General features: G+C 38.8%; 1 protein-coding gene across 5 annotated transcripts in view; it reads left to right on the top strand.

Annotated features, from left to right (window-relative positions):
- LOC110974871 (uncharacterized) overlaps positions 1–13,242 on the top strand; it is a 102,048-nt gene that overhangs the window by 19,546 nt on the left and 69,260 nt on the right. For 4 of the 5 annotated variants that reach the window (XM_022226785.2, XM_022226787.2, XM_022226784.2 and 1 more), the window contains 2 exons: positions 837–945; positions 6,072–6,148. In XM_022226785.2, the coding sequence (XP_022082477.1) occupies positions 837–945; positions 6,072–6,148 (186 nt within the window). Of the gene's footprint in view, positions 1–813; positions 946–6,071; positions 6,149–13,242 lie in introns of all 5 variants that reach the window. The other variant, XM_022226786.2, reaches the window with a different exon arrangement.

A 13,242-nucleotide genomic window follows, 5' to 3' on the forward strand; every position in this document is an offset into this window, starting at 1 on the left:
GCCACCAAAGAGTCATTTGTGTGGGTGTAAACGTCCATTAAATAAAACGATGAATATTTGTAACATTCTGAAAACTGAAAATCTTGAAAATTGCCCGTACAGCACCGTATGTGTTTTTAAAAGCACCCGGCAGCATGTGGTTAAAGTACTGTACATGCACATAGGTGGCTTAGCAGGCCACCAAATAGAAGCAGAGCCATAAACCCAGGTTTTCCAATTGACTCAAAACAAAAGAACTCGTGTTTATTTCCAAGCCAAAACTTGTCTCACAGCTGAACTCCCACAATACAAAGTTTGGACTTTCAATATATATATACAAATAATAACATGGCAGTTTCATACAATACGGGCGTTTCACAATAGTGCCCCTCCAAAAGTTTACAATGCACTGGCCAATTATAAATGCGCAAAATCTGTTGACCCAATGTGCATTTGGAAAGGTTGACAGATTTCGCATATTGTGATTGGCCAATGCTTTGCAAACTCTTGGAGGCGCACGAGTGTGAATCAACCGTATTTTAACAATTCTACCCGCCCTGAATCCCAGCCAAACCTTTCCCACATGTCCAATGGAAGAACCCCACTTTAGTCAAGCAATTCATAGAAACCAACTTCCAGGATGCACACTACTGTAAGAAAAGAACTACATGTACGTGTAGCACGTGTGTGCATACAGACCAGCATGCCCTGAAGTAAATATGCTATGAGGCTTTGCTAGAGCCCATTCACTAGTGGCTGGAAGTAGGAAACAACAGACTAGTTCATGAAATGCACCTCAAACTGTCCATTTCAGCACTTATCAAAATGTTACAGTTTTTCTTTTCTCTCATGTACAGGCACTCAAGCAGCAGTCAATGAGGTATAAGACAGAGAAAACATTCTCTACCAATGAAGGAGAACGTGATAGCAACATACGCAAAAACAGATACAAAGATATATTGCCATGTGAGTACTACAGTGTAACATCACCTGTAATTAAGCCACTTAAAATTAATTTGTGGGGTGAACATTACCGCCTCACCAGATTTATACATGTTAATCTTGCTGGATTTGTTGTTACCGGGTATTTTGTGTATTTTTTTTCTTTTTTGCAAAGTATGGAAAAGACATCCTTTTTTTCATGATTCTTCTTCTAAAAACCCCGTTCACTTTGTACATGTATCGTACAGTATACATGTTTTTCTCAGCGGTCTATTTGGAAGTTCGTCTCTTCCTCAAAGTTTCCTCAAGCAAAGACCCTCAAGTATTGATTCACATACGGTATGCATATTGTATAAGATACCTCACTAAATGTGTTCAGACAGATGGTTTAAACCCTGGCCCATTATCACCGGAGTCAGTGTTTAATTCTGTAACTGATAAAGTTTTAAAGTTGTCCTCTCTGTAAATCAAAAATTCCATCCTGTGAAATTTGCACACACCCCTATTTTTCAAACATAAGAATTGGAAAACCTTTGTACAATTTATGTAAACAACACTCCCATTTAGATCTCACGTCTCTGCTTTCCTAAGAATAAGCCTCTTCATCTTTTTAATATTTAAAAAGTAATTGGTTGACAATATAAAAGATTTTGAGTCTTCTTGTTTGCATAAATAAAGCTAAGGATTAAAGAACCTATCACTCTGTTCTGATTGTAGTGACTGGTTAGAGGTGTGCATTTCCGGGTATTTTTGGAACTGGGTACCTGTTTTTTGTCAACATCGAGTACCTGGGTACCCGGAAAAGAGATCACTTAATAACAAATGACATTGTGCGTGACCCTGGGGGACCATGTTCCCGAAACACGGCTCTTTTTCGTACGTAGGAAGCAAGCAGCACATCATTCTAAACGTTGGGGTTAATTTCTCCTACATGTACCTTTTTATCAAGCAAAATTGTTACCGTCAGTTTGCAAATTTTCTTTCTGTGGGTATATGAAACAGAAAACAAAATTTTCACAAGGAACATCAGAACAGACGAGAACTGAAACCACCAACGCACCAGCAACCGCTCACAGGAAATGTCTCTGATGGTGCATGACCACATACAAGTGGAATGCACGTGCACAAATAGTGAGTGCTGGTCATTTCACTTGCGGACCAGATCAGTGCTACCGTACGTCACAGGTCAAAAGGTTTTTATGTACAAAAATACCTCCGTAACTCGGAACAATGCCCACACCATTATATATCCACTTATTTTGAAGTTTCTGATTCAAAAAAACGCCACCAAAATGCTTCAAACGGCGTTGAAAGTATCAGAAGTCTATGCAGAATCATCACTGTCAAGTGCATTTCTTTTCTCATGGGGACCATGAACCATTGTTACCTGAAACAGCAATTGTGGCTTTCAAGCTACTGAAGCTAACCTGATTGCTAACGCGGGCCCAATGGTAGTCCCTTTAGGCAATCCAATCGCTGACATTGCAGTGGCCATGTGACCACAAAAGGAAAGGTCATGTGAAAAAAATTGGACTGTGTGCAGCACTTCATATTGTAAACAAGACTAAGGCATACAAAAGTTTTGCAACATGAAGGTACATGTACAGTACCATGATAAAGTGGTTTATTTTTATAAATCATTTTTTCAGGATAACTCCATTCCCCTGAGGTTCGAGTTGTCGAGATTTTAATGTATAAGTGACATTGGACTAGCTGACTGTATTATGACCTGTCAACATTTCCCTTTTTTTGAATGAAAGAAACTCTTTGATTTGAAATGCTTCTGTGCATACAGAAAACATCGTTCCTGCTTTTTTGTTCAAATACTCATCCACAGTTCCGGTGAATCACTGAGGAAATTCGTATTACTTTAATTTTAAAGTAATTTTGAAAGTAATTTTTAAATGATGACTAAGGCATATTTCTTGGTATCCAAAACTAAACTGGTTCTCTGACTCCCTGGATTAATGGAGCACATTCAGTGCTTTGGTTACTAGCTAATAAGAGGCTGATCTACTGCGCAATTTGTGCGTGATCACTACTTACCACACGTGTGGAGTCTCAGTACTGCTGGTATATTACATACATGTAGTCTGCTCTCGCTTTGTCATCAATCCTGACATGAAGTAATTTTCATTTATATTGATTTATTTGACAAAAATGCTCTGAACTCAAACAGTAAGCACTACCACTTCTGCACAAAAGTCATTTAGGCCAACAGGGTTTGAAAGTTACAAATACAGTCATGCAACATCAACAGCGCTTCCACCTCAGAAGACAAAATTCCTTCGGTCTCTTGTTCATAGGTTTGGTACAGTCATTTTCCTCATTCCGGATTGCGAAAATTATTCAGTAAGATTGCAGTTACAAAAATCCTCAAATTCGAGTGAAATATGGTCAGAAGTCAACTTCGTGTTTTGGAGATACCTCAAATTTTTTTGTTCAAAATGTAAGGTTTTTATATTTGGACTCACAGGATCGACACCTTTCTTAGCTCTGGATTGGTTTCGGATCGAGACAAAAACTTCTTCACGAATAAAAAGTATCCATGCGAAAATCCATTTTCAGCTGGCACCATTACAAAAAGTTGTTTTTCTGATAAAGAATTCCTTAATTTTGTGATTTAGATCAAAAATAAGAATTCCAATGAATTAAAAAGTAGAAATTGCGTAAAGTTTGACTCGACTTTTCAACTGTACAACGAGCTATTAACGGTACTCTCCCTGCGTCGCACAGTTGACAAACCCATAGTCCCAAACCCAAAAGCTTTCAGTTTTTGGTCAAAAACGGAAACTCTAAATGTCATTTTGATTGAGCAGACATTAGATGCAAAAGTTTATACGACTATTCAATATAAAAAAAGTATTTGAAATCACAAGTAGTGAGTGACCTATCGCCCCATGCATGTTAGTCGTTTTTCGCTCTTGTGAACTAGGAAAAATCAGGAACTAGGAAAATGACTGCAGTACATTGGGCGGTGTGGATAACAAATGTACATATAGCTGTCGATCTCTGAATTGAAGTTTCATGTATGACCGCGGGACTGGGTTTTCAGCGGCACTGTGATTTTTCATAGTGCATGAAATTTCACAGACATTTTTATACATGGATGTTCCTAATTTATTTAGGTTTTTTAATGGTTACCCGGCCTGAAAAATGGCACCGGGTGTTGATATCGACGGGCAGGTACCAGGGAACCCGGCACAGGCCTATGACTGATTGTGATTGTTCTGTAAATTTCTATTGAGTACTTCAGTAGTGTGTTCATCAGAAAGAAATTGGCAGATACATGTATGGTGGCTGATGCCAAACTTAAGTTTCATTTGAATTGTAGAATGGCTTCTAGTACATGTGTCAGATGAGTGAGTTGAGGTATTTTTGTGTGTGCAGAAGGCTCCCTTGCTCTTCAGTGATACCCTTAAAATCCATGAACGAAATGATTTTTTGTGTGGAAATGTTTTTAACATTTCATTTCTATTTCTCAAATGTACATGTATCATCAAAGGCTCAATCTTTAGTCTTGGATTCAACGTGAAGGTTTTTTGACCAACTTTTCAAATGTGATAAAAGATGAAATGGCTGGGCGCAATAGTATTTTCTCTTGCAGTTTAGTCAGGTGCCTGGCTTAACCAGCGACCTGTAATGGAAACCAGGCAGGTACACATGTACATGTACCGGTATACACCGGTATGTACCACCATGGCATGATGCTTTGATGTGCACATGTGATGAAGTTGCATTGTGTGCATTGTGTACTGTGTGATAGGTACATATAAGCAATGGGCTGTACATACATGTACACACTTGTTTGTACAGTACATAACCACACATGGTATTGCATACATGTACATGTACTTATGTCCACTGACAATGATCATGGAAGAAATGAGAGACGTGTACATTTCAACTTTTGTGGTCCTACACTCCTTCCCCGGGGCATAAGTTAAAATCCTTGAACTTGGTATTTGCATTAGTCAATTCTGCATTGTGTTACAGTATAATATGGTACATACATGTACGTATAAAATTGTCAAATCTTCACTTCCTTTTTTGATTTGATAAGTCTGTTAGGGGCTGTTCAGTAATTAACCTGATGAAGGCAGGTGCAGCCCTACGGTACCTTTTTCCCTGTTCCTTCAAGTAAAGATCACTGAAGCTGATTTCACCCATACATGTACATGTAAATTTATGCAACAACATAACCTGCTTATGCCAAAACTTTTGTGTACATGTACCGGTATGTTGCATTACAAGTTTGGATGACTTTATTGTTCTGGTGTTTCACAGATTTCTAATTTTTCAATCATCATTTTGCATACAGTGTTGCAGCCACTGGTACAGTACATGGTGTTTTAGATTAATTTTCCACAACCTTTTTATAAGATTGATATCTTTTCCTTGGAAGGGACACAATTGATGAACATTTATGTTGTATTTTAAAAATTTGTTTTCATTTGCTGTGTAAATTCAGCCAGACATTTTTCATCGTGAATTGGTGTGCATGAACAATACATGTAGGTTCAAAGTCAGTGTTTGTTGTACAGCATTTATGAACGTAATATAAACATTTAGAAACAACGTACATGTACATGTAGGATATTATTCTAGGGAGATCACCATGTTTCTACTGTTCATATCAATCTTCCGAAGCATATGGTACACTGTACATGTACATGTACCGGTAACTTGCAAGTTTCATTAAACATTGTAGTTCATGTACTGAGGCATGTTTTGTGCGTGCATTCTACATGCTTATTTGGTCAGTGTTTTACAACTACACACACTATGGGTGTACAATCCATAAATGTACATTTGTGAATGTACCTGTACATGTACTTGTATGTACTGGTAGGTACATGTATTGTCTTTGTGTTTACATACACCTTCTAAACATACCTATACATGTTAATATCCCCCTTCTTCATATCCTCACCTCCCATCACATACTGTACATGTACATTGTGTGTGTACATGTATACATGTACCCCAAACAAGATGTTCGATCATGCATGTAGTGTACACTGCATCTCCATGTTGTAACATTCATACTGTGGATCTTTTAGAGAAATGAGTACATGTTTGTGTGGTTAATACCTAATAAGAAGTATGTTTTCCAATAAGAAATATTATGTGTTTGTTTCTGCCTTCAGTTGACTATACTCGTATTGTTCTACCTGAGATAGAAGATGTGGAAGGATCAGACTACATCAATGCAAACTACATCATGGTAATGTTTCTTAGATTGGATATTGATATAATTTTGTTTCAAACCTGTATGAACAAAGATTTCAAAATGCACAGTGACAGACGCGTGACAAATGTTTAGAAAGGGTTACCTGTACCGGTACCATAGATGTGACACAGATGTGATGGTTAAAAACCATTAATGACTAATACAGGCAAAATCAAGTTCATTGAACTTCTGGCTAGCCAGTCAAGGCATGTACATGTAGTTATATGGCCAAATTTGATTTGTATTTTTTTCTGCTAAAAGATTTTCAGAGAAGAGAGCTGGAATGAGGTAATCACAACATCAAAGTTACAGAGCCTACATACTGGTTTAGCTGCATGGTTATTGGAGTCAAGAATGACAGACACTTAAGATCAAAACAAACCCTGTAGGAGAATTACACTCTATCCTGATGGTTGAAGAGGTCGTAGTGTCAGTTCATATACAATGTAGTTATGGTATCCTCTTTCAGTGCAAAGTCAGGATTTCTACTGTCTGTCTTGACTATAAACATACAAGAAAGATACATGTATGTTATCCATTAATCCCTTAAGTAAGAACTTCCACCACTTTATCTTCAGTAATCAAGCGGTTATTACCAAGTAACTACAGACCATTATCAGCCATCTACAGCATAATATACATGTACATGTGCATACCCCATTCTCTGCATTTTTGAGGTTTTAATCTGTTTATGCACTTGTTGATGCCCTTTTATCCCATCCTGAGTCTTTAATGTTGGACCCAGTTGCACACATTTTGAGCAACTCCTTTCACCCTATGAACCATTTCGTGCCGGGGCATTTTTCATCGTTGATGATGCTGGGCCGGCATGACTATCATTTTTTCCATTTTCAAAATCCTTCAAAAATTCATCATTCCATTTAACGGTCGTTTATAGCCGCACGGAGTAATCTTCAGGCACTACTCTAAGTTGACAGGTGACCTTCATTGACGCCCGAGTATTTCAGCCAGGCCTGCAGCCTTGTAAACAGAGCCCAGATTGTGCGGTGTTATACAACTGTCTTTTGTTCACGAACCTGGCTCAGTGCACTGCTGACCTGTTTTCAATAGGGGCCAGATTAGTGTGCAGCGGTGCTGTGTGGCTCATCGCTGCGGTGGTGGAGCGCTTTTGTCCCCGGTGGTAATCCGCTTGCTCTCAATGCCCCAAACCCTGGTATACGGTTTCAAAACAATGCTGGATTATCACCACTTGTGAGAGTGAAAAATGCCGGTAATGCCCAGCAGCCTGGTCTTTTGTTCGGAGTACGGTCTTTTGTTACAGGGCCGTGTTTCCTTTGTCCGAGTTCAGAGACCCCGGCCACACATATAAACCATACGGCTCCGATTTCGGAGTCCCTGGCTGGTAGTGGTTAATACTCCCAACATGCCCAAAGGGCATTGACATGGGTATGTTGTGCCCAGGCTAGGGTTGACAGGCTGTATCTGGGTAGTTATTTGAAAAAAGGTAGTGTTGTGAATGATGTCCCTGTTGCTTTTGACATGTAGGACTAAACGTACCGATAATGTATAGGATGACAAGTATGGAAGTATAAATTTGCATGTGAAATAATGCTTAAACTTTGTGCTACTTGTACATGTAGTGAGTGGTTTACTTTTTAAGTACATAAATGTTGATAGTGCCATGTAACACTCTTCCTCATCATTTTGTAAACAAGGTGTAAACTGTTACAATTGTCATAGCAAAATTAATTGCTCTACACCACACAAGCTGTCTTGACAGAGGAATGGTTAACTCTCTGGTACAGTATTTCAGTTGCAGAGAGTGTAGAGGAAACCAGTCTTGGCACAGATCCAAAGGGATTTTCTAAAAACCTAATGTGAAGTGTCCCCTAATGAAGGTTTATTTTTTAACTTTTTTTTAACAATCTCAATTTTTTTGTTTAAGCTCCAACTGCTCAGAGAGCTCTGAAGAGTTCCTTCATTGTTAGCTTTTTGACATAAATTTGTGTGATTCAGCAAACAGGACTTTGACTTCAGTTTTCTGATGTTACATACAATATTGGCAAAAAAAGTGTGCAGAACATTCCACAAAAGAAAGCAAGTGCAATAATTTTTGGAAAACACAAAGTTGAGGATGTGAAAGGAGGTAAAAATTATTCAAAATTATCTTTTCGCTTAAAAAAAAAAAAGAATAGGGATTTACATGTATTGATGTGTTTTGAAAGAGCACCACATTAGGGAACCCTCCATCTAATTTATTGCCTACTTTCCAGGCATTATTTTTGTTTCATACAAAATTACCATTTTTAAAGAGGATTTCTTACTCCACAATTTTAAGGTAGTTTTTACAGATAAAAATGTGTGAACTACATGAAGATAAAGGTCCATCAACAAGCATGCATAGCAACATTTGTTGGGGTAACTGCAAAAGAACAAAGCTTGCTAAATTAGGGGACATCACAACCCTTGTGTCCTTGTCATTGAGATTGAAACTGCTTAAAGGCTTATAAAATTCATATTAAATAAATGAAAATATGTACATGTACCGGTACCTGTACTTTAACCATTTGGTTGACTTTACTTGTATGTACATGTACAGTGTTCCCAGTATACATGTACATGTATGGATAGTAAGCTTCCAACTTCAAGCCAGACTCCTTTGCATCCATTTTGGATGTTCAGTACATACATGTATATGTACATGTAGTTAGAGCAATTGCCCTGTTGGACACAGGTAGAGCAGTACCTAAGGACAGGAGGACTAGCGAAGTTCCAGCAATGCACGCAAGAAAACAAAATAGCAAAGAAAACTCATTTTGTGTGGTAGCCATCTTGCAGGGCTTTAATTTTGTTCCCTTTTTGCAAACTGTGAAGAACAAAAGCGCCTGTCCTCAAGATGTTAGCCATACACACCCTCTATACTAAACTTTGTCTCTGTCTTTGGCCTTGTCTTCAAAATTAACTCTGAATTGGAGGCCTAATTCAAATTAAATTGAAGAACTGTAATCTTTTGCTCCTTTGCATTGTATTTGATGTTCCTGTAGCATAGAGTACCGAAGTGTGACGTCACTGTGAACCAGAAAGTGCAGTGCAAATGAATGGAGTACGTGCGCGTGTTGGTTCACGCGCTGGTTCACGTGCTCATGCCTTTTACACACTAATTGTAACTTTGGTACTCTGTTATCCATACATGCATCACATGACAATGGTGGTACCAATGGTGGTAGCAGCAAGCAAACACACACTTTCCCCTCTCCAGGTTTGCTGGCCAAAAATTTGCATAAATCTACAACCAATTCTACAAGGTATTAGTCATGTGCCCACAAATAATCTGAAGGAGCAGATGCATCGTGTTTTGAGCCTGGAAGAGTTGCAGGAATCATGGAAATAACTGTTTCTTTAGCCGAAACCAGGTATGCCAAGAAATCGCAATGTGGCAACAAAGAAAGCAGCACACAAGGCCCCTGCTCTACAGCTACAGAAGTCCTAATTCTTAAATCCAGGTACTCAGTCAAGGCAATAATCGATGATATTGTTGAACTCTGTCTTTACCTCTCTTGGAAATTCCCAGTGGCCTGTGTGTTCTCATTTCCTTATCTAGTAAAACGAAATCTACAGCATATGAATCATTACCACCCCATAAAAAGAACCACGTCATGACACAAAATATGTGTAAATGGGACACAGAAGCCTCAATTATTCATCATGATTCCCACACCAGGATGTTTGAAACCAGTCTACAAGATATAAAAAACAACATTGAAAATTTAAGAGATGAGATTAAAACACAAAATCAGTTAAAACACAACATTGATTGGGTAAATGAATCCAGACACTGGAAATGAATGAAACAGCTTCCAAATTGCCGTTAGTCAGCTTACGCAAAAACAATCGCTTTGCAGAGCTACATGTAGCAGATTTTGCTGAACTCAATCCAGTGGAACCAATGGCTGACAAAAGTCTAAATTCAACCACACCTAAAGCAATGTCACAAATTTGCCTCTGAAGAGTCCGAAGGTATCTGGAACTTCCTTCCAATGACAAATGAATGACAACGGAGCCAAACAGAAAATGAAATTCAAAGACAGGAGGCCTAAGAACAATCATGTGACACTGATTGGAGATTCCATGATTGAACACATCAATGGTCAAAAAGTAAGCTGATCTAAACATGTTTCAGTTAAATCACACCTGGGGGTCAGGATTGAAGGTTTTTCATCTTTCATCAAAGACGGATCCATTGAGATCCACATGCAGGAGTTGATCATACCTTGCAGGCACTGATAATATCAGAATATTATTAGCAGAATTGCAGAATAAAAGCAGAATGTTATTCAAGGAACCAGAATCTTTAGGCAAGCTAGCACAAGAAATGTTTCATCCGTGACATCACAATATCCTCATAATGCACAAAAAACAGGAGAAAACATCAGATCGGGACAAAGTAATGGCAAATGCACTCATACATGTACATGACATCTGCCACTTTCATAACTGGAAGTTTTTTAATAACAATGACATAAATCAGCAATGTCTAGCATCCGATTCGCTCTTTGCACGCTGCCACCATAGGCATGCAGAGCCTCGAATTGGCGGCTTGTAAAATCGCATCAACTCAGCTTTTGAAATATTGTCCAATTACATAGCATAAGAGCTGGAGCAACATGCAAAAATTACTAAGCAACATACTGGTATGGGAATCACTGAACTACATGTATTGTGTATAGCTGCCAGATCGAGGCTCTGCATGCCTATCGTGGCAGCGTGCAAAGAGCGAATGGAGTTCATCTCTGCTGTGCAGGTGCTATTGCTTTTGCTCGCAATATTATCAGGCATTTGCGAGGTTTACCCCCGGTTAAAGCCTCTCCGATAACATTCTCAAAGCAAGGCAATCAAATCACAAGTCCCACCCCCTACAGCAAGCAAATAAGACCAGTACGCATCTCAAGGCAAGTGAACATCCACCTTGTACCTATAGATGCTAAAGTTACTAACACCTTGTACAGGGAAAGTAATGCCTGTCAGGATTTCCATCAACAGGACTGGAAAACAGTAAAATGACCACTTATGCAGTATGCACACAAGGCAAACACCGGTCACCACTGCCTTCATAACAGTCAGAGCGGCATCACTATCAGTGAATGAAACAACAACAGTTTGGAATCATTAAAGTACGAGAACATGATTTTGCCAGGAGAACTTCCTCATCAGGTCTCACTAGGAGTAATTTTAGTCATAAGCCAGCAAGTGACTGGGTAAGAAATGTTTTGTTTCATGAAAAGATGTACTTATAACTCTATGAGAAAAATAGAAAATTGCTCATCTTAATATTCAAAGTCTCTTTCCAAAAATTGAAGGCTTGCATACATTGTGTATTTTCCTGGCGGAACATACTCTCCATTTGCTTACTCTAAGCAAAACGCGGCTCGATGAGGGCATCAATATTGCTGAAGTTAATATTGATGGCTATTCATTGATTCATAGCAATTGTGGCAGTGCAGACAGTCATGGGGCGTTTCTTTATTCCTTACCGCGTTGTGAATGAAATCAACAGCTACATTGAGTCTTGTTGGATTGAGAGAAAACAGACTCATCATAGCCCCATTGTGTTAGGTGTTTTCTACTTGCCAAACAAACATGCCGAGAACTTGTCTAATCACTTAGTCACCTTAATTGTGGTTTTCATGAACTTTTTAATGTTGGCGATTGTAACTTGGATGTGCTCAATAGTGTTGAGTTGTTTAAAATAGATGACATGTGTTGTGAATTTCAAGTATTACAACTTATTAGTAGCCCAACTAGAGTTACTCCTACCTCCAGTACATGTATCAACCGTGTGTTTTCTTCTCACCTGGAAACAATTAATGTCAGTCATGGTATTCCACTTGGTATTAGTGATCACTCAATGAGAATACGCATATTCACAAGAAAGTTCCTCGTAAGGTCACCAAAGTGAGAAATATTGTGTTAAATTCTCTTTCCCATTTCAAATCCCGTTTAAAAATTTGCCTACAATTCCATGTCCAGTTTCAGTTAATTTTACAAGTTTTTTGTCACGGTAGGAGTTTTTCTGTCTCAAGTCTTAGTGGTATTATTTTGTTGCTTTTATGTTGCATTTTGTCTCAATGCCAGATTTGCACAATGTGAGATTATCAACTGTAAAGTTAGTTCTGCCCGACTTCCTGTTCTACTGTTGTGTACATGTACATGTAAGTGTGTATGGGGTACAATTACTATAAACTGTCAATGCCATACACAACCAGCTGACTCTACCATCACTGTCATGTCAGCACGGGAGATTCACTGACATGCCTGCGAGTCCTGACTATCCTGTAATTTTGTCAAGTGTATCATCATAGTATGCTGTTGACAGCTGACCGACTCTGTCGTCATGATGATCCCGCAAAAGTCATTTGTCAGTACTGGATAGTGGTGACTGTACGGCAAATGCTGTAACTGTTATGACTGGTCTGGTATACTTGAGTGGTGGGTATCTGCTGTCTTGTTACTAGTGCTTCGCATACATGTACATGTACATGTAAGTAAGTGAATCAAGGCTCTCATGCTGTTTATATGCACCTGTTTCATCCAATGTTATGAATACGATAAATGTCTTGACAGCCGTGCATGTTTTTGACTGTTTATTTTGTCACGGCCAGAGCATTATTTGTCATGCCTGGTTTGTGATGAGTTAGTCAATGATGCTGTTGTGTTGACCCCGTGGTCCAACATAAGTTAGCCCACTGACTCTCCATTTTTGACTATTATTCTATCAGTATGTTGACAAATATGTAAACCTGTGCAAGCTTTAATGCTTGTTTCTTCATGTTGCTGTTATTATGTTAAATCATCCCTGCTTGATTGCCAGTGGTAGTGAGGATGTTGCCCCATCCAAGCCTTGTTCCTATCATATTGTACTGTTTATTTTTTTTATGGCATCACATGTTGTGAGAAGTTCCTGTACACTATGCACCCCTGCAGCTGTGTTGCTTCAGAATCTACCGAACCCATGGCTACTGATTAGTTCCAGTACTTCTCTATCTGTTTCTGTTTCCTGTTTAATTCCAATCACAGTCCTGCTCCTGATATGTTACCCGTCATGTCTATACCAACTCCCTATCTGCTTT

Source organism: Acanthaster planci, linkage group LG04, assembly GCF_054643075.1.
Source record: "Acanthaster planci isolate LZ-2023a linkage group LG04, COTS_SCS, whole genome shotgun sequence".
Classification (NCBI taxonomy): Eukaryota; Metazoa; Echinodermata; class Asteroidea; order Valvatida; family Acanthasteridae; genus Acanthaster; species Acanthaster planci.